This window comes from Rhopalosiphum padi, chromosome 1, assembly GCF_020882245.1.
Source record: "Rhopalosiphum padi isolate XX-2018 chromosome 1, ASM2088224v1, whole genome shotgun sequence".
NCBI lineage: Eukaryota > Metazoa > Arthropoda > Insecta > Hemiptera > Aphididae > Rhopalosiphum > Rhopalosiphum padi.
In genome coordinates this window covers 12,813,830-12,833,054 of record NC_083597.1, presented here as the reverse complement: position 1 = coordinate 12,833,054, position 19,225 = coordinate 12,813,830, and the positions used below count along the sequence as shown (strand labels likewise).

At 27.7% G+C, this 19,225-nt stretch overlaps 2 protein-coding genes across 2 annotated transcripts; both read right to left on the bottom strand.

Moving 5' to 3' along the window:
* Positions 1–195: 195 nt before the first annotated feature.
* LOC132931720 (uncharacterized) lies at positions 196–4,891 on the bottom strand. Its single transcript, XM_060997674.1, has 4 exons — positions 4,078–4,891; positions 3,767–3,959; positions 3,343–3,435; positions 196–2,282 (listed from the first exon to the last, which is right to left on the bottom strand). Exons 1-4 carry the CDS (start codon positions 4,215–4,217, stop codon positions 1,527–1,529), a joined length of 1,182 nt encoding a protein of 393 aa, XP_060853657.1. The 5' UTR covers positions 4,218–4,891; the 3' UTR covers positions 196–1,526.
* A 1,163-nt stretch (positions 4,892–6,054) lies between these two features.
* On the bottom strand, positions 6,055–18,317 carry LOC132932141 (uncharacterized). Its single transcript, XM_060998381.1, has 19 exons — positions 18,107–18,317; positions 16,918–17,103; positions 16,567–16,716; positions 16,340–16,499; positions 16,083–16,268; positions 15,826–16,019; positions 15,515–15,680; positions 14,901–15,082; positions 14,382–14,650; positions 14,110–14,305; positions 9,633–9,824; positions 9,404–9,553; positions 9,153–9,309; positions 8,871–9,056; positions 8,589–8,782; positions 8,306–8,471; positions 7,424–7,611; positions 7,048–7,307; positions 6,055–6,403 (listed from the first exon to the last, which is right to left on the bottom strand). The coding sequence occupies exons 2-19, from the start codon at positions 17,095–17,097 to the stop codon at positions 6,205–6,207; spliced, it is 3,375 nt and encodes a 1,124-aa protein (XP_060854364.1). The 5' UTR covers positions 17,098–17,103; positions 18,107–18,317; the 3' UTR covers positions 6,055–6,204.
* Positions 18,318–19,225: the final 908 nt, after the last annotated feature.

Genomic DNA, 19,225 nt, shown 5'->3' with positions numbered 1-19,225 from the left:
ACGTTTTCGAAGACGTCATTGAAAAGTATACAACATTTGAACAGAGATAAAACCGTATACGTCACGAAAAAATTATTAATTCATCAAAAAAAATGCATTCGTCATATACATGTATGCGTAGATTGTAGTTAGGTTTAAAAATAAAAAAAATTGCATTCGCATGCTATTATCGCATAAGCTATTAATAAACAAATGTAGCTCAATAAATATTTTATTTACGTACGCAATAAATTATATTGTCTTGTAACATTTTTATACATTTTACAATTAATTAATTTTACAAAATACATCTTAATCACCGTTAAATAATGTTTTAATTGCAATAAATTAAGAGCATTTTAAATACAGAGAAAATAAATTATAATTTTAAATCGTTTTTGATGAATGATATATACATACATATATATATTTATATAACAGTATATTTTAAAGAAATAATAATAATTGTTATTATAAATTGAATATTTTTTTTTTCTTTTTACTTGGTCTTAACTAGCACTTTAGACTTTCTACATTTTCAACAAATTAAATGTACTTAATAAATAACACATATTTTATCGGGGAACAACAAATATTTTTTGAAGTTTGAACACATTTTAAACATTTTTTCACTTACAAGATAATTTACATAATATATCAAAGGCATGAACATAAACAATTTTATATATGAATGTACATAATTTTTTTTTAACTTTTATTATAAAAAGTACATATTTAATTATATATTTAAAAATTATATTTAATTAAGGTAACTCAATTGGAAATACAATAATTATTATACTTGAGTAATCTTAAATTTACCTCATTTTTTTAAATCTTTTTTTACTATAATATATTCTGTTATAATTATATCTAAAAATAAAACAATAATAAAATAAATTAATCGTAATACATATCAAATTTAAATTATAGTTAATTAAGAAAGAAAAATGAATTTTCAATAATAACAATAATGTTTCTAAATTTATCACATCAAATATGCGGTCCTTGTAGCTCAATTTACCTGTTAAGACCCAATTACAGATGTAATTTAAAATATAACGAACTATTCCTTTTTATATATATTTACATATAGGATTATGCAGTTACAATAAAATTAAGCATCATATTTCAAAATGTTACCAGTTGCATCTCTAGGTGATTTTAAAACGTTTACCCATAGTGTACACAAAATAAATATTATTTACAAAGATAATGTACAATATTATTAACCTACTGCAGCGTATTCATAAATTTAGGTAAGTATTTCTATTTATGATTATTAAATTTATCCTACAGCGTTTATAGGTAATTATATTATCATAAATCGTGAAAATCAAACACTGCACTATATGTACTAAAAGATTGGTTTGTCGGCAGCGTTTTTATATATATAATATTTCAATAGGTAATAATTGTATTGTTTTCGATACCTACATCACCTACACCAATTTATTTTTCAACTTACATTTTAAACTTATCTATGGAATATTTTTTAAGAAACGTACTAAGTAGACATTTCTCATTCGGATCCGAATGCTGATGGTTTACAAACATATGTGTTCTGTTTCGTTATTGATGTTATTTTCGCTACCGCTGACGACGACGTTGTTAATACTTTCTTCTGTCACGTCTCCTTGACTGTCGTTCGTATGAGTTTTATTAATCTCAACACACGTTTCGCTTTGAATATTTTCGACTTCCGCCCGCACTTCGCCGCTATTGTCGTCCGATGCCAAATCACAGACTTCGCTCTTATTTTCAATAACTACATCAAAACCATCGATTTCTTTCGTTTTAATTTCGTCATCAATAACTAAACCGTTCACTACTTCCGACATATTATCGTCTACTTGAATACATTGGTTCTCCGTATTTTCTGAAATTTCAATAACATTATTAACTAATTCTCCTCCGTCGAAATTATTGTCGACTTGTTCATTACAATTTGTACTATGACCATCGTTGCTTTCGACGTTTTCAACGTTTATTGGTTCATCGCAATTTGTTTTATGGTCGTCGTCGACTCCGACTTCTACGACCAGTGTATCGCCATTTGTAACTTCTGATATGGCATTTGGTTGGTCACTGATCGTCACATGATTAGATGACATTTCATTTTGTTCTTTATTACACTCGGGTTTAACTCGTTTCGTTTTACTGGATGATGATGATTTTTTTTTTTCGACTGGTTTCGACTCGACAGGTGCCGACGAGTTTGCCTGACTTATATCCTCTTTTAATATTTTGCTGATTTCGGAAATTGGTTTTAACAGAGCGATCAGTACGTCGTCATCTCTTCTCTAAAACAGAAACAGTATATATTTAGAAAAATAATTACACGGGTAAGTCACCAGTTATAATTATTATTGTAACCACTACAAACAATAAATAACATGACACTGTTGTTATACATATATCATATTATGTAGTAAGAGTAGGCAATATTATATAAGAGGTACTATCAACTGTGCAAGTATGTTATCGATATTGTTGTTTCGATTGTAATATAATGTAATAACAACAACGTAAATTACTTGTTGTTGGCTTCATAATCAACGCAAATTTCAATTTAGCAATATTACGAAACAACAAACGGTTTTAATAAACAATGGCGCATGAGTCAGTAAAATGGAATTGGCATTTGCTTGAATCATTTGTTCAGCAATTTCTTGGTTTAGCGGAAATAAAACGTATCACAATATAATTAGCTGTAAAATTTAATTCGGGACCCAAGCCAAAGAAAAATTCTGCTGGCACACACGCGATTGATGAACTTTGTCAAAAAGGGTTTTTTCACCTACGCCGAACAACAGGAAGGGACAAATGACAAAAAAAAAAATTAAATAAAAAACAGCATGTGCGTAGATTCGGAACTTTAATTTCATAAAACGTTGCCAAAACATGTCTCGGTTTTCACATTACCGAGCAACAATAAAATGTCTAAAAAAACGACACACCACGCGATGTTCGGAAACGAGATGTACACTTTATATACCATAAGTGAATTATATATTATACATCATAATAATATGGAGAATCACGTGTGACCGTGCCGGACTTATGTAGGTCGGAATCGTGTGGAAATTTATTGCGTTTGTATTATAATTTGTAAACGATTACTGACATTGGGACTGTGCGGAATCCGCATTTATTTTGTTTTGTCGAGGAATGCCGGTGGCCATGTGCCAGGGGACGCTCCGGCTTAATCATCACCGGCCATCGATCTATTTCTGTATTCAAGGTGGACACGGCCGTTTTAGTGAATTTACGATCAAATCCTATTTACTTTTTTTTTTTTTTTGTTTTAGGCCCATTCACAAACGCGCACGCATTCGCGATCGTATCTACGCAGACACTTACTTGAAAAAGTATTTCCCGATCGAAATACACGAAACCACGGCGTTTGGCCGCTATCAACAGACCCACCACTTTGTCCGATATTTTCGTGTAAATCTGAAACAAAAAAATTTAAAACATTCCATCACTGCATGTTCTGCGGAATCTGTACTGAAATTATTATTATTATTACTATTATTTAACATACACTCGAAAAGCGCATACAATTATTCCGGGCGCTTGCATTTTCGCGCAAAATCGGTCGATATTCATTAATTTGATATTTGAAAAGGACAATCGAATATTATTTTACTCGACTGTCGAGTGATAATATTATGGATTTCGTAGGGGAAAAAATCGTCGAATAAAACGTTTTGCGTTTCGAGGAAAAAAAATGTATGTCACCCGACCTAGTGTATTTTATTATAGCTATAGCATCGGTACTCACCTGAAAAAGTTCGCCAAAACTAACGATAATCGTACCGTCGTCGATACAATGTTCGTCGTCGTCGTCGGGGTCTCTCTTTTTCGTATTGTACGTGCCGACGTCGTGTATGACCGTGCAAAGTTCTAATATCTCTCGGCAGATGTGAGACTTTGCTTTTCGTCCCCTCAAATCCGTTTTAGAGCCCGCTATAGGCCTACGCAACATTAATACGATTGAAACACGCATAACTCGTATATTATATTATTATAATAAAGTAAATAAAATGTTTGTATAATTAATATTATATTACGCGTATATGTGCGTATACTCACTTTCCGTATTCCTCCCGGGAAAATCGGGGCGACGGCGATCGCGACTGTTCGAATTGTTCTGAAAACGGGTTCAAAGACTGCGATTTCGAATGGCTGTCGGCTTGTTGGTTGAATTTCGAGACGATGTCGAGGAAAGACATGGCGACGTGAAATTTTAATATATAATATTAACAATAATAAATTAGTCGTGTAGGCACACACCTAGTGTATCATCCCAACACTATAGCTCTATAATATAATGAACGCTCAACTGACGGAATTGAAGTATTTAAATAGAAACAGGCTGCCAAGAAATTCCGCGCAAAATCGTCACCGGCGATGCAAGAGAACCCACGTGGTTTATGATGTTTCTATTTTTTCGCAAACGTCACGAAACCTTACGAAACTCCACTCGGCGTCCGGCGCCTACGTAACACGCGCGATTATAAGACCTCGCGAAACGGATTCCTTTTTTTTACATTATACTCCTCGGCACGAACTATACAATGTACAATGTTTAAAATAATATTTTCCACGTTCCAGACATCGTACAGCAGTAACCGATGCTGGCGCTGATCGTAAACCAAATACTTGCGGTGTATCGTACAGAGCCAAAATAAAAAAACAAAACAAAACACGAATTCCGAAGTTCGAGTGGCTTTTATTCATAAAATCGCCTTGGACCGATTCGAACCATTCGACCGTATAACTCATCATCAACGCACTGCTTGTAACTCGCATTTAGCGCGTATAATGACGCGAGTCTGATATTGAACATTTTATCCGAAAGTCTATAATTTGACTACGACGACCTGCAGCCAGGGTATTCAAACGGCGAGCATTCTTCAGTTATTTGTAGCTAAACGAAAGGGGATTTTGGCAAAAACATAACAGACATACTGCATTTTAGCTCACCGGGTAATTGAACATTTTGGCACAAACACGTTTATAGTTTTGATTTTCGGGTTGAAGAAATCCGGTTTATCGTAAAAATGTCTATAGTGACGCGATCGCTTATAAATTTATACAGTTATTTTTTTAATATTTTAAACTTTAAAGCATGTAAATAGTATGTTATGCTGTATGTTTACTGTAATATTAGATTTTAAATATAATTCACTCAAAACACATAGGTGGACACAATAATAAATTAACTTTATTTTTAGTACGGATTAATAGCATCAACATATTTTCCAACAATTTTTTACCTTCTTTACTGAGGTAATAGCCAACGAAAAATATGTTCAAAAATATTCTAACATCCCTTAATAATAAATTAATCAATACCGAATTTCTTATAAATAAATATTTAAAATTATTATATTGTTTACACACTTTTCAATTTTTTGATAGATAAACAACATTCTAAACATAGATTTGCATATTATTTTTAGATCAAAGTATAATAAATTTGATAGTATTATTATTTTTATTACTACCACCGTAAGTTGTAACATCCTTTATTTTTATTTTATTTTCGAATCAAACCGTATGCCAATAATATATTTAAGGTAAAATAAATTAATAGCAGTACATAAAATGAAAATAATTTAACACTAATATTATAAATATTACTAATTATCTACTGTAAATTATAATTTATTATGAATTAAAAAAATTATTACTATAATGGCACTCTCAGTTTCAGAATGAAAAGAACCTGTAATGTGTAGTCAATCGCCAATGAGATACATTATTCAACTTTCCATATTAAACAATCTTTTTACTTATATATTACACGCCTATAAAATTGAATGTTACATAAGGATGTTTTGTAATAAAAGTTATTTTGTTTTCAAATATACATCAGCTCAAAAAATATAAATTATTACTTTGCTCATATAGTCGTAAATATTATAATATCATAATACCTGACAATAGTTGTATATTAACAATTATTGTTGGCATCGTTTTATATTTTCATACGACAAGACAAATAATATCAACTTAGAAATTGGTTTTGGCAATATTAATAAATACTTTCGGTATACAAAAACGTACAAAAATAATTATATATTTTTCTCCTAAAATATTAACTTAAAAATAAAAATTACCAAATAATAACTTAAATAATTATTTACTCTAACGTGCATTTAGAATAATAACGGGTAAAATTAAAGACGCTTACAATCTTAAAATTATACACATTTAAAGTTCAATCTTGGAATATTCTCGACTATTATTGACATTAGGCGTCAGTGGCAGCCCGCTCCAAAAGTTGTACTCGTCCATAAATGGTCTTTCAGACAAAATAGGTGTGGATGATTTTATTAATAAATATTTCATGTCCTTTTTGTTATATCTCGGCCAAGAGTTTCCGGTACTTTTGCCATCTATAGTCAACTTACTAAAAAAATGTAAACAAGTATATATATATAATATTGCACACTTGTAATTGTTATAACTATGTTATCATTTTAAAAAAAAATCTTATAAAAATAAAACAAATCTTATAAAGATTAATAATACTATCTAGGCTTAATGATTATCAATTATTGTGGTTTTTAATAGTTAGGGGTTTACATAATTATTTTTTTTTATATCATTGTAGAAAAAAAATTGTAGAAAATCAACTATAAGCACATAGTTAAATAATAGATATGAATTAAGATAAATCATTCGTTGTAAATACCTGATTTAAGAAATATATTATTTTGTATTTTAGATATATTATTTATGAAAGTATATGTATTATATACCTACTTAATATACTATATAGTAGGTACATATTAAATACATTATAGAGTCGTTTATAACAGTATAAAATAACATTTAAGTCTGAAAATTAAATACTTAGATTAAATATTTAAATTTTGCAGGTTCTGCTGTGTTTGTGTACTACGATTATTCCGTATTTTAAGTATTAATAAATTTCCATTTATAAAATAAATTCGTCACTATAAACGTAAATAATTTGCATGTAAAATAAATAAATTGTTAATCATTTTAATCATCACTGAAAACTATTACGACAGATCAAATCAACCATACTCAGAGCTAGCGAAGTTCGTCCAAATGTCTACCATAAGTTTAGACACATTTTCGTCTTGTGTGTTTAACCGCTTGCCTATGAAGTCGAAAAGGCTAATCATTTCATCGCCGTGAGTGACACCTAAATGTTTTGGACATGGTCCGAAGAATGTATTTAATGAATGCTTGTTTACATAGTCGTATACATAAAAGTGTACAGGTGACATTACATGATTGGCCATGTCAATAACCCCTTTTAAGAATATACCACCAGTGACCATCTGAAAAAAATAACAAAATTCACTTTGATTACGAAATAAACAATTTAAAACTGTCAACATAATATAATTAATTAATCATAAAAATGTATGGTTATGTTAATACGCATATTACTAACATCGACTGTTTTTTTAGGATTTTCTTCGATCGAAGTCCCTTCTGGAAAGTAATGCTGTTTTAATTTGTCACTAATAAAACCAACGTCTTTGTAGGAAGCAGTGAAATGATATAGCAGCATTAAAGGTACTACTCGTCTGAAATTGTCTTCAAATTCAGAGTAGATAAGACCATTTTCGTTATACAATCCTATTCATAAAAAAAAAAATAATTTCACTACTACAAAATAAATTTAAAAAAAAAAAACAGGGAAATAAAATTGTATACAAACTATATTTTTACATTATTGAATTAGGCTTTACATTGTACTAAAAACTCTTCACATTTAGCCATGAGAGAAACATAAATTATTTAATTTTTAGAATATTGACTAATATTGATTCTTTGTCACATTATTTTTAATTTATATTTTGATGTGTATTATACTAGCATTATTTTTATGAAATAAATAACTGAACCCATACCTACTGTTAATAAAGTTGTAAGTTACGTTGTTATAGTTCAAAAAAAAAATGTAATTTACAATATTGAGGTTGATTTATGATATTAATTTTATAATAATAATAGATATTATAGAACAGTGATGCCCAACATTTTTTGTTCGGCGTGGCACTTTGGTAAACAATCATTTCCGAGTGGGCCACCAAATATAAAAGTACAAATAAATAATAATCCCAATCAAAAAATGAAAAATAAATTACTTATAAATTTTTTACGGGTCACATAGAATTCCTTCGCGAGTCACGTGTGGCCCGCGGGCATAGATAAGAAGTTATGTTATACTCACAGCCCACTCAAATATTTATCTTATTTTTGTATGACAAGTTTATTATACACATTTGTACTTCCGAAAAAAAAATTATTATTTTAAGATTTTACTTACGAGATGCAAAAAAACCACCTTCTCCAGAATTCATTCCAATTATAACTGGTACTAGTGATTCTTGTTTATAATATTTTAAAGGATAATTGCATAAAAACGAATCTTTTTTGTCCTTGCATTTTTCGACAACGGCTGAAAAGGTGACTGATGGATGTACTTCCCATTCCTGAATTAAACAATTTTAAATTAAACGTATAAATAAAACTACAATTTATTGTATTTAATTTCATATTGCAATTAAAATTGAAACAATTATATGTTATTACAATTAAATTCAACTTACGAAAAAATTCCTATGCAATTGCACAAATGTATCGGCGGGTAAGAGCCTTAAACAGTCAATCATATCTTCCGAATTGGGAGGACAGCCAGTAATTGTAGCAACAGCTTTGGCACGTCGCTCAGCTAAGCCCGGTGGCAAAACAGCCCATGAACAAAAAGGACTTCCACTTTGTAAGATTGCTTTGTGAAACAATCCTACAAATAGATCGAAATTACATTATTGTTTACATTTCATCTTGAATATAAGGTTAGCGGTTTTTTAAAAAAAAATGTGCAAGTATACCTTTACTTAATGGTGACAATAAATGCAAACCCACACTTGCCCCTCCTGCACTCTCGCCGAACAATGTAACTTTTTTATTATCGCCGCCAAACTTGGCGATATTATCTTGTACCCAACGAAGTGCTAATACTTGATCTTTCAAACCATAATTTCCAGGCAATATGTCATCTTCAGTGCTCAAAAAACCTATATATATATGTATACATGAATTCATCAATACTTTAAAATGTTGCCCACAGTTAAACGCTTAGTGAACACATTTATAGTCTTATTTATTCTTACCGAGAATTCCGATCCTGTAATTGATTGTAACCAAAACAACGTCCTTATCCATTAGATACTTAGGGCCATAAAGTCGCATACCGCCATGTCCCGAGCTAAATCCTCCTCCGGGAATCCATACCATGACAGGTAAATTTTTCACACCTATTTTGGGCAGCTATTTGATATATATTGTACAACGAAAATTCTGATATTAATAATAATACTATTGATTATTAATTTTTCTATATGAAGTCAATAAAAATATATACCTTAGGCGTGTAGACGTTTAGATATAGACAATCTTCACTGCCCAAGAGGACATTAGACGTCTGGTACAAGAAGAGATTCTTTTGAATACACATCGACGGTTCCGATGTAGCATTCAATACGCCTTTCCAGGGACCAATTGGTTCCGGAGCCTATAAAGTTTATAATATAAACGTTTACAACGTAAATGAAACACACATTGATCGATTATTATAGATGTTTTATAAATACCTTAAATCGAAGCTGTCCCACCGGTGGTTTTGCATATGGTATTCCCTGAAATGCAAAAAAATTCCGTCCATTTCTTGACAAGAATTGTTTTCCTTTCAACTGGCCTTCGTGTACGTTTATCAGTGGACCGGTGCAAAAGACATACTCGAAAAGTAACGTGAAAACCACCAACACAGTATGACGCATATTGAGCTATAATATAAATCGTGTATTTAAAAAAAAAATATGTTGTAATTCGATCAAAAAAAAAAATTCCAAATCTAAAACTTCCTACCTATAAATCTAATATTTTGGCAGGTGCGCGCAGAATAAACACTCTGACTACTGTAGTACACACTATACAATAGTAGGCATCTATTTAAAATTATAATTTAACAGCGACGTGAAAGAACATACATAAATCATTATATTATTATTGTAACGGTGTAGGTAACTAACTATTAAACACAATTACACGTTGTTTATGATCGGCCTTCGAGCGTCGGTGTGCTATAAAAATAAAAACGTAAGAATCGATTTACACTGCTGAGAGTATTATCTTTTCGCCATTTCGCAGTTTAAATGCGGATATATTATATTATTATGCGTTATCGACAACTAATTAAACGAATGATAATATAAGTTTTACTGTGTGAATCCCGTTCCGTTGTTTAAATTATTATTAAAAATACTTATATTATGTTTATAAATTTATAATACAACAATAATATTATGTTATTCATACGTACCTATACGTATTATGTATTTATACTACAAAACAGTTACTAACCTATATCCTATTATACATCGATACTCTGTCACCGTGATGTAGTTCAATTATTAACGAAGCTTTGGCACTGTCTCGTGGTGAACACGATTTGACGTTGAAAAAAATTGTCTTTTGAAGACCTTTGATTTAACGACCTTTAACAATTAGCCAACAATCAATTATCTACATATTAATGAATTTCATTGGCAATAGTTTTTATTAGTATTTTTTTTTTTTACTTTCATCTTTCAAGTATACATTTTTCACCATTCTTTCATGTACACATGTATCTTATGTAGCTACACACGTAGACTGTGTGAAATAATTATTTGTCTTAAGAAAATTGCACTATTCTATATCTGAAATATAAATTATGATTAAATATATTTTAACGATCATTTTAAACAATTAAACCAAAATTTAATTTCACATATTTCTTTATTCGAAGAAAATAAAATTGTAATCTTAAAATATAAAATTAATAACATTTATTATTTATAGATTGGGAGCAAATAGCGATAAGTTTATTAATTTTACAGTGCATGTTGTGTATGTCTATTATAGTGTATGTACACGTTTTTAAGTGGAAAAATGCCTTGATTTACAACTTTAAACATTTTTTCTGATGGAAAATTGTATCTAATTGATACTTTTTGAAGGTAAGAACTGAAAATGTTGAGTTATTTTCAATGTAATCGAACGAATAAAAAATAAATAAGGATAATCACAATTTTAGTTAATTTATTATACATTTAAAATATTAAGTGTATGCTATTGCCTATTTATTCCATGAACTTCATAACGTTTCACCGTACTGATTCAGTTTTGAAACTCAAAAGTTAATAATAACAAAATACAATATATATAATTATAATATACATAATAAATATATACTATTAAAAGGACTTATATTGATGCTATAAAAAATGCAATTTTTCAGAAAAAAATAATTCAACCTACCGTAATACTAAAATAGTAAAAAAAAAATACTATGATAGCAATATAATAAATGCATCATAAAATATACAATTATAGACTTAGTTATATAGGCTAACAGATCGTCTAAATTCAGAATCGTTTTCGTATATAACGATTTATCATTAATTTAAATTTAGTACATACATTAAAGTGACTTACTCGTAGACGAAGTACTACAACACTGGTGGTCGAGTACACCTACTACTGAGCGATTACCTACTTCCCCCCTTTTGTATTGTTATTATTATATGTCTATATAACATTGTTTACATTTTTAAAAAACAATCACACACAATATGTATAATATTATACGTATAACCAACAATAATTATTATATTCCCATTGAATTTAAATTAATCATTAAATACTATAAAAACGTATAATTTAAAATGATTTATAGATAAATTAATTATATCACAAATTATAATGTGCACATTAGTTTAGTTACATAATTAGCGATTGAGATATAAAATGGTTTATTATCAATTAATTAAACTTATTTTACTATACTGTATGGACTGTATTCTTGTATTTTGTATTTAAGTTATTTATTACATATTTCAAAATATGCAAACTCGACGTAATCGACTACACATAGTATTAGATTACAATTTATCGGTAAAATAATGAACAATTAAGGCTTTACTTTCTTTAAATACTCTTATTTATTATTTATATTTTGAATATTAAAAAATTATAATGAAGCACTCGTATGTTTTATTTATTATTCTGCGTAAAAATTTCTCTCAGCTTTCCTTTACGAAGTTTATATATTCGTAAATTGCTTTCAATTACAAAAGCCATAAACGACAAAAAAATTTAATTACTGAAAACATTGCATGTTCACACGTAAAATGAACTATTAAACTATTCTTCGCCAATTATTTTTATTTTTGTAATTCGAAAAGTATTATCTATAGACATTTTTTACATCAATTTTCTATTATGATATGCCATTTTTAAAATAATTAGATTAATTTTAAACTATTTATAGTATATACTATATAACTAATTGGTAAATATTTAAAATATATTAAGACAGAATAATTAATTTATCAATAATAAAATTCAATAAACGAATAAGCTAAACAAATAATCAAATAATCAAAAATACCTATAATCACATACTTATTAAATATTATCTCTATTGGCAGTTCGTTTCACACGATAATATCAGGAATAGTCCATGACCAACAATTCTCTTTAAAAAAAAAAGGCTCCAAAAGCTTAAAAAACCCGTCAGTCTTCCTCTATTTCTTTTCTATCCATAACGTTTTTCGTGCGTATTAGACTAATTCACACAACTATATGTATATATTCACTTTCAAAAACTTTTTTTTTCTCATAAGTTACTCTTTGTCAATATAAATTCAATCATAATAATAAAAATAAAAATATAATAAGCATATTCTGCTTCCACGTTTGTCATCAACGCCCGGAACACTTATTTTAACACTTCTAAGTATAACATAAAATAATTATCTCTTTAGAAGAAACACACCTCTCACCCTTCTTATTAGTGATTTTTTCAATTTTGTGTTATACTGATTATACCATTTTTTATATTTATTAAAGCACTTCTTTATGCATTTTCATAATAAATTTAAAACAACATCATAAAATACAATTACAGTGGAACCTCTATAACTTGAATCGGTTGGGGGTAAAATAAAATTCGAGTTATCGAAAATTTGACTTATAGAGGTTCGAGTTATCGAGGTTCCACTGTATATTGAAGTAACGCGTGTAGAGAGGTAACACTATCGTTTATCGAATTCGCTTAAATCTTCTTAAACAGACAATAATATAGGAAATATATTCACATCACAACATAAAATATTAGTATAAACAGTAAAAAGAAATAAGAAATAGAAATACTACTAGTGCGCGTGTCTAAATTTTAACCTCTTGCTCTTTTTTTAATTTTAGTTTTAATATTTTTATTTCTTATTTCTATTAAAAATCAGAATTTTAAATTGCTATTATTTTTTTTAAATATTTTCATAGTATTGATAATTTTTAGGCTCAGAAAAAAACTTATATGATAAAAACTTTAATAAGAATATTAGGTAAACAGGGATTTTTTAATAAACATTTATAGTTTCGAATTTGTGCACATAAAATGTGTACAAAGATATATCAATAAATTCAAATTTAACACATCCATTACACTGACCTACTTAATGATAACTTATCATTGAAAAGGCACATTCGATTGTACACTTTACACCAGAATGGTAGCTAATTGAACACTCCTCTTATAAAAGAAGTTAAAAATATATATTATTGATAAAAAGTATAGGTAAATTAAAAAAATGTTCAATTAGTTCTTACCACTTAAATAGATGGAAAATTATTATTAAATCTTTTATATTTATTAAAGATCTCTGCATCAAAATAATATGAGTACACAAAATTTTATTGGTATTACATTTATACTAATTTAATCATTTTTATAATATTAAATGATTTATTTATATAATATTTAATTGAACAACGCAAAAATAATTTCACAAAACAGACAATTACCATCAGATATGTCAGCATAAAGAGAAATTATATTATATTTAACTAACCATCCACATAAATTACTACATTTAACACACAATAACCAGCATAGCAATATTTAGCACAAATTCAGAATTCTATAAATTAATAACATAAGTGTAATTTTTATTAGTAGGTATTTGAGGTCAATCTACTTAAATATGAGTTGATCTTGCCAATTCAAATATTAATATCTAAGTATCAAAGTTCCATTTTTTCTGACCGTTGAGGTTCATTCAACCCAGATAAAAGTGGCAAGCTATTCCAAAATTCATATTCATCAACATATGGCCCTTCTTTTATCAAAGGGATACTTGTATTAATCAAAACAAATTCATATTTTTTTTTTTTGAATTTTGGCCATCTTTTTCCTTTTTTTGAACCATCAATTGTCATGGTGCTAAATGAAAATTTAAAAGTTTAATTAAACGTATTAAATTATAGAGACTGGTGACTATGCAATCACAATAACATACTCGGTGCTGGCGAAATTTGTCCAAATGTTCACCATAAGATTTGATACATTGAGGTCTTCACCTTGTAAATCTCCACGTTCGGTTGTATAAAACAGACTGGTTATTTCATCAGCGTGCGTTACTCCTAATTTTTTTGGAAATGGGTAAGGTCCATACAACGAATTAAATGAAACATAATTCTGATGATCATATATATAATAATAAACTGGTGATGCCAGCTGAACTGCCATTTTGAAAACACCATGTAAAAATATTCCACCTGAAATCATCTAAAAATATTATAAATTAATTATTAAAATAAATGATTTTGTAATATTTTTAATTAAATAATGGTTAATTTTTAATTTAGAAGTAGAAAATATAACATGATAACAAATACATACATACTTTTAAACAAAAAAATCTATTAAAATTAACTACTTTTATTATTTAAATCTTATTATTATCTATTATAAAAATATTGTATTTGTAAATAAAAAAAATATTTGAATTATTATTTGATACAAGACTAAAACATACTTTAACAGCATCCAAAGGATTATTCAAAGTCCCATCAGGAAAGTATCGGTCAAATATTTTGTCACCAATTACTGGAATATCTGAATACTTTGTCGTATATCTATACAGTAAAAATGAAGATACATAATGATCGAAATCTTCTTTTAACTCAGTATACACAAGATCAGTTGCATTATACATTCCTATTGAAAAAACAAACAAAAAATATAATCTTAGTATAATTGTAAGCAACTGGTATTAATTGAAGTTCCTCCATTGATTCTAAAATTCTTAGATCTAATCAACTATGAAACATAATATATTATAAAAGCATAATAAATAAATCTTAAAAAATTGATAAACTACTCGTATGATTCAAAACATGCATTAATATTTACAAGCCACACATATTTCAAAAACTATACCCAAGGTTCAAAAACACACGTTGAGACAACTAAAAATTGATAAACTACTGTCAGTCTATTTTAGTTTGAGTTTACTAGAATTCTTACTATACTTTTACAACCTAGTCACCTACAACCAACCTAAATGAAAGGTCTCGAAAAAAATACTTTTAATGGACAAATTGTATGCGTACTAACAATTTCAAGCAGTATAAAAACATAGTAACTTACGAGATGCAAAAAGACCACCCTCTCCCGAGTTCATTCCAATTAAAACTGGAACTCTTGATTTTTGTTTAAAGTAAACCAAAGGATAATTGCATAAAAATGATTCTTTTTTTCTATTACAGCTTTCAGCAACAGGCATGAAATTAATAATTGGGTAATTTCTCCACTCCTGTAAGAATAAAAAAAAAGTATTGAATTAAGCATTATACTCAATGAACAACTACGCACCTTAATTTTTATAGAATGACTTTACAAATATAAGTAAACATTTCAAATATATTTGTATTTATATATGCAAACTATTTTATACTTACAAAAAAACTGTTATAAAGGTTCACCAAAACTTTTGCAGGTACTTCTTTCAAACATTTAAGCATTTGTTTTGGCTCTTCGGGGCATCCAGCAATAGTTGAAACAGCTAAAGCTCTTCGTTTAGCATATCCCGGCGGAGTTACACCCCAAATATTTAATGCTGATGCACTTTCCATGATTGCTTTATGAAACAGCCCTACAACATGAATAATTTTTAATTTAGTTTAATTTGATTTTATAATATGCTTATATGATAAACCTTTGCTCATTGGAGATAACAAGTGTAAACCAACAGAAGCACTTCCAGCACTTTCTCCAAATATTGTAACTTTTCTTGAATCACCGCCAAATTTACCAATATTTTTTTGTACCCATTTTAGAGATAAGACTTGATCTTTCATACCATAATTACCCGGCAAATCGTCATCCTCAGTACTTAAAAACCCTAAAAATATTAATCGAATATGTATTAAATGTACAACAATATGATAGTTTTTACTTAAATAAATAATTTACCAAGAATTCCAAGTCTGTAATTCATAGTAACCAAAACTATATCCTTGTCTAATAAATATTGAGGACCGTATAAACTTATACCTCCTGAACCCGCAAAATAACCACCACCAGCTATCCAAACCATAACTGGAAGCAATTTTCTATCACCCTTTTTTGGTATCTACATACATTATAATATTTATTATTAATAATATAGATATTAATAATATTTTAAATTATTTGATTACTTTTGGAGTATACACATTCAAATATAGACAGTCCTCTGAACCGACTAGAACGTCCGCTTGTTGATAATAAAACAAATTCCTCTGGATACATACTTGTGGCTCAGTAGTAGCATTTAATACGCCTATCCACGATTCTGCCGGGACTGGGTCCTAATAACAATAATTTTAATTAAATTTAAGAATATTTTAGTACTACTATTTTAGAAAGTTCAGTAAAGTAAATAGTGAGTATAAGCGGCGTCAAGTCTCAATCACTAGGAAATATTGATTGATTATATTGTGAATAAACATTTTCATATATTTTATTCTTTTTATTTACAACGAATCACAATTATATTTTGTTTGATTTACCTTAAACCTAAGATCTCCAGTTGGTGATTTACCATAAGGTATTCCCTGAAACGCTTTGAATTGTCGTCCATTTCTTGTTATTAATGTACTGCCAATCAACTTCCCTTGGTCTAATTGTATCACTTCATCCGCACCAAATACGAATCCGAAAAGTAACGTAAAAATAAGAAATATTTCCATATTAATCTGAAATAAAAATATTTATAATAAAAAATTAAAAGATGGCTGTTTAGTTATTAATTTATTTTTAACAGACAATTTTTATTTGAATAATAGTAACTTGTAGTATTAGTTCTTTATACCTGATGTTAACTTTATAGTTATTAAATATGGTAATAACTGATAAGTATTCACTAGCAATTATAAACAATGGTATAATACAGGTATACAAAACCGTTTTAAAATTTTAAAATTTTATCATACTTACCTTAAATCTAATTTATAAATTAATTAAATCATATTAATTTCTCTTATATTTATTATAATATAATTTAAAATAAATCTATATAATCTATATCGTCGATTAAATAATGATTAAAACGAGTATTTATTAGATTTTTAATAAAAAGTGTTTTTTATTTTATTTTTTTTAAACATTTATTCAATCTTTAAGATTAAAGGTAAAAAAAACCCTTATTAGTTTTTGATAAAAAAATCCTATGTACTTTTTACATTTAAAATGTAGTTTTTTTCACATCATTCGACGGTACATTGGTATATGCACTTATAAATAATTATCCTTATAATAAAAGAATATCATCTAATATTAAAGCTATTATTATTTATAATACCTACATGATACATTTTTTATGTTTTTACCAAAAATGAGTTCAACCTACCTTTAATTACTAATAAAAATAATTTAATTGCTAAAATAAATTTGCGTATCCAATTTTATTTGACAAGTATAACTTTGAACAAATTAACAAACAGTGAAAATTTATATGAGATATTAAAAATGAATAAGTACTTATTATATATATAAATTGTATTATATTATTTCTCTGCAGGTTTTGTACAAATCAAAGCGTTAAATATAAATTAAAATAAGGAAAATTCTGTATAGAACTAATACTTAATCTGGTTATTTATAAGTAATTCGATTAACGATTTATAAATACTATGTAAGATCTCTTATACATTTTAAAAATCGAAATGAAGTATTCTTATTATGATACATATGACTTACTAGGGATATCACCTGCGATTAATATCGTCCAAGACAAAACAATATTTTATGACACAAAAATCAAATAAATCAAATAATAGCACAAAAAATATAAATATACATAACAAAAAATAAAATAAAATACTACCTAAGTATTCAAAAGAAGTGATGAAAAAATTAAGAAAAAATATTTATAAAATTAATTTAATAGACTCAACATGAAGTTGATATGTACTATATATAAGTAGCTTTTGGCAAAGTATTTATATAAAAATTAAATCAATATTGAATAAAATACTAATAAATAATTTTGATTAATAGTCCCACTTCTTAATAAAATCAGCAATCGACGATGGATATCATGTTGATAGTAATTACCTATTGATTCGGGTCAATTTTTATTTTTATTTTTTTTCAATGCTGTAAAACTAATACCTTTATCATAACAATTCATCAAAAAATTTGGGTTGAGAGGTGAAATTATATAATAAATATAAGTAATAATAATAATAATAATAATAATAAGTATTGATTTTTTGCTGCGTGGTATTAAGTCTATATAGTTATTAAATTTAGTGATGACTGATAATTATTTTCTAGGTACTACTTATAAACAATCAGTGCCGGATTTAACCATTGTGCCGCCTTTTAATATAAATATTTGTCTAGTGTAAAAAATGTTATTAAATCATACAATTATTGTTTTTTCTTTATTACTTAAAATTTTAATGATGAAAAATAAAAATATACAGCTGTTATAAAAATGCATACATATACATATTCATATAAAAAATTTAATTATAAAAAACATGGTAGTAATAAATATTTAAATAGTTAATTATTATATTCAAAATTAAATAGTTAATGTCTAGTGCTCATCGGCTTTCTGCGCGACTTTTGAGTCGCAAAATCATCGATTATGACATCGAAGTCCATTTTGTTCACTAGTTCAGTTTCAATTGCCAATAAACTTAATGAATTTAGTTTATCTCCTTCCATACTTGCTCTCAAATAATTTTTTACACGTTTTAACGTAGAAAAAGACCTCTCGGCTGAACAATTGCCATTATTGCCATACATAAAAGCATACGTAGAGCAATATCTACGTTAGGAAAAACTGTATCTAAATTATTACCACGT

Coding starts and splice junctions, on each gene's coding strand:
- LOC132931720 (XM_060997674.1), bottom strand. CDS start 4,217: ATGTCTTTCCTCGACATCGTCTCGAAATTCAACCAACAAGCCGACAGC. Junction 3,960..4,077: donor TCCCGGGAGGAATACGGAAA/GTGAGTATACGC, acceptor AATGTTGCGTAG/GCCTATAGCGGGCTCTAAAA. Junction 3,436..3,766: donor GTTTTGGCGAACTTTTTCAG/GTGAGTACCGAT, acceptor TTTTTGTTTCAG/ATTTACACGAAAATATCGGA.
- LOC132932141 (XM_060998381.1), bottom strand. CDS start 17,097: ATGGAAATATTTCTTATTTTTACGTTACTTTTCGGATTCGTATTTGGT. Junction 16,020..16,082: donor GTTATCTCCAATGAGCAAAG/GTTTATCATATA, acceptor TTCATGTTGTAG/GGCTGTTTCATAAAGCAATC. Junction 15,083..15,514: donor GGGTGGTCTTTTTGCATCTC/GTAAGTTACTAT, acceptor TTTTTTCAATAG/GAATGTATAATGCAACTGAT.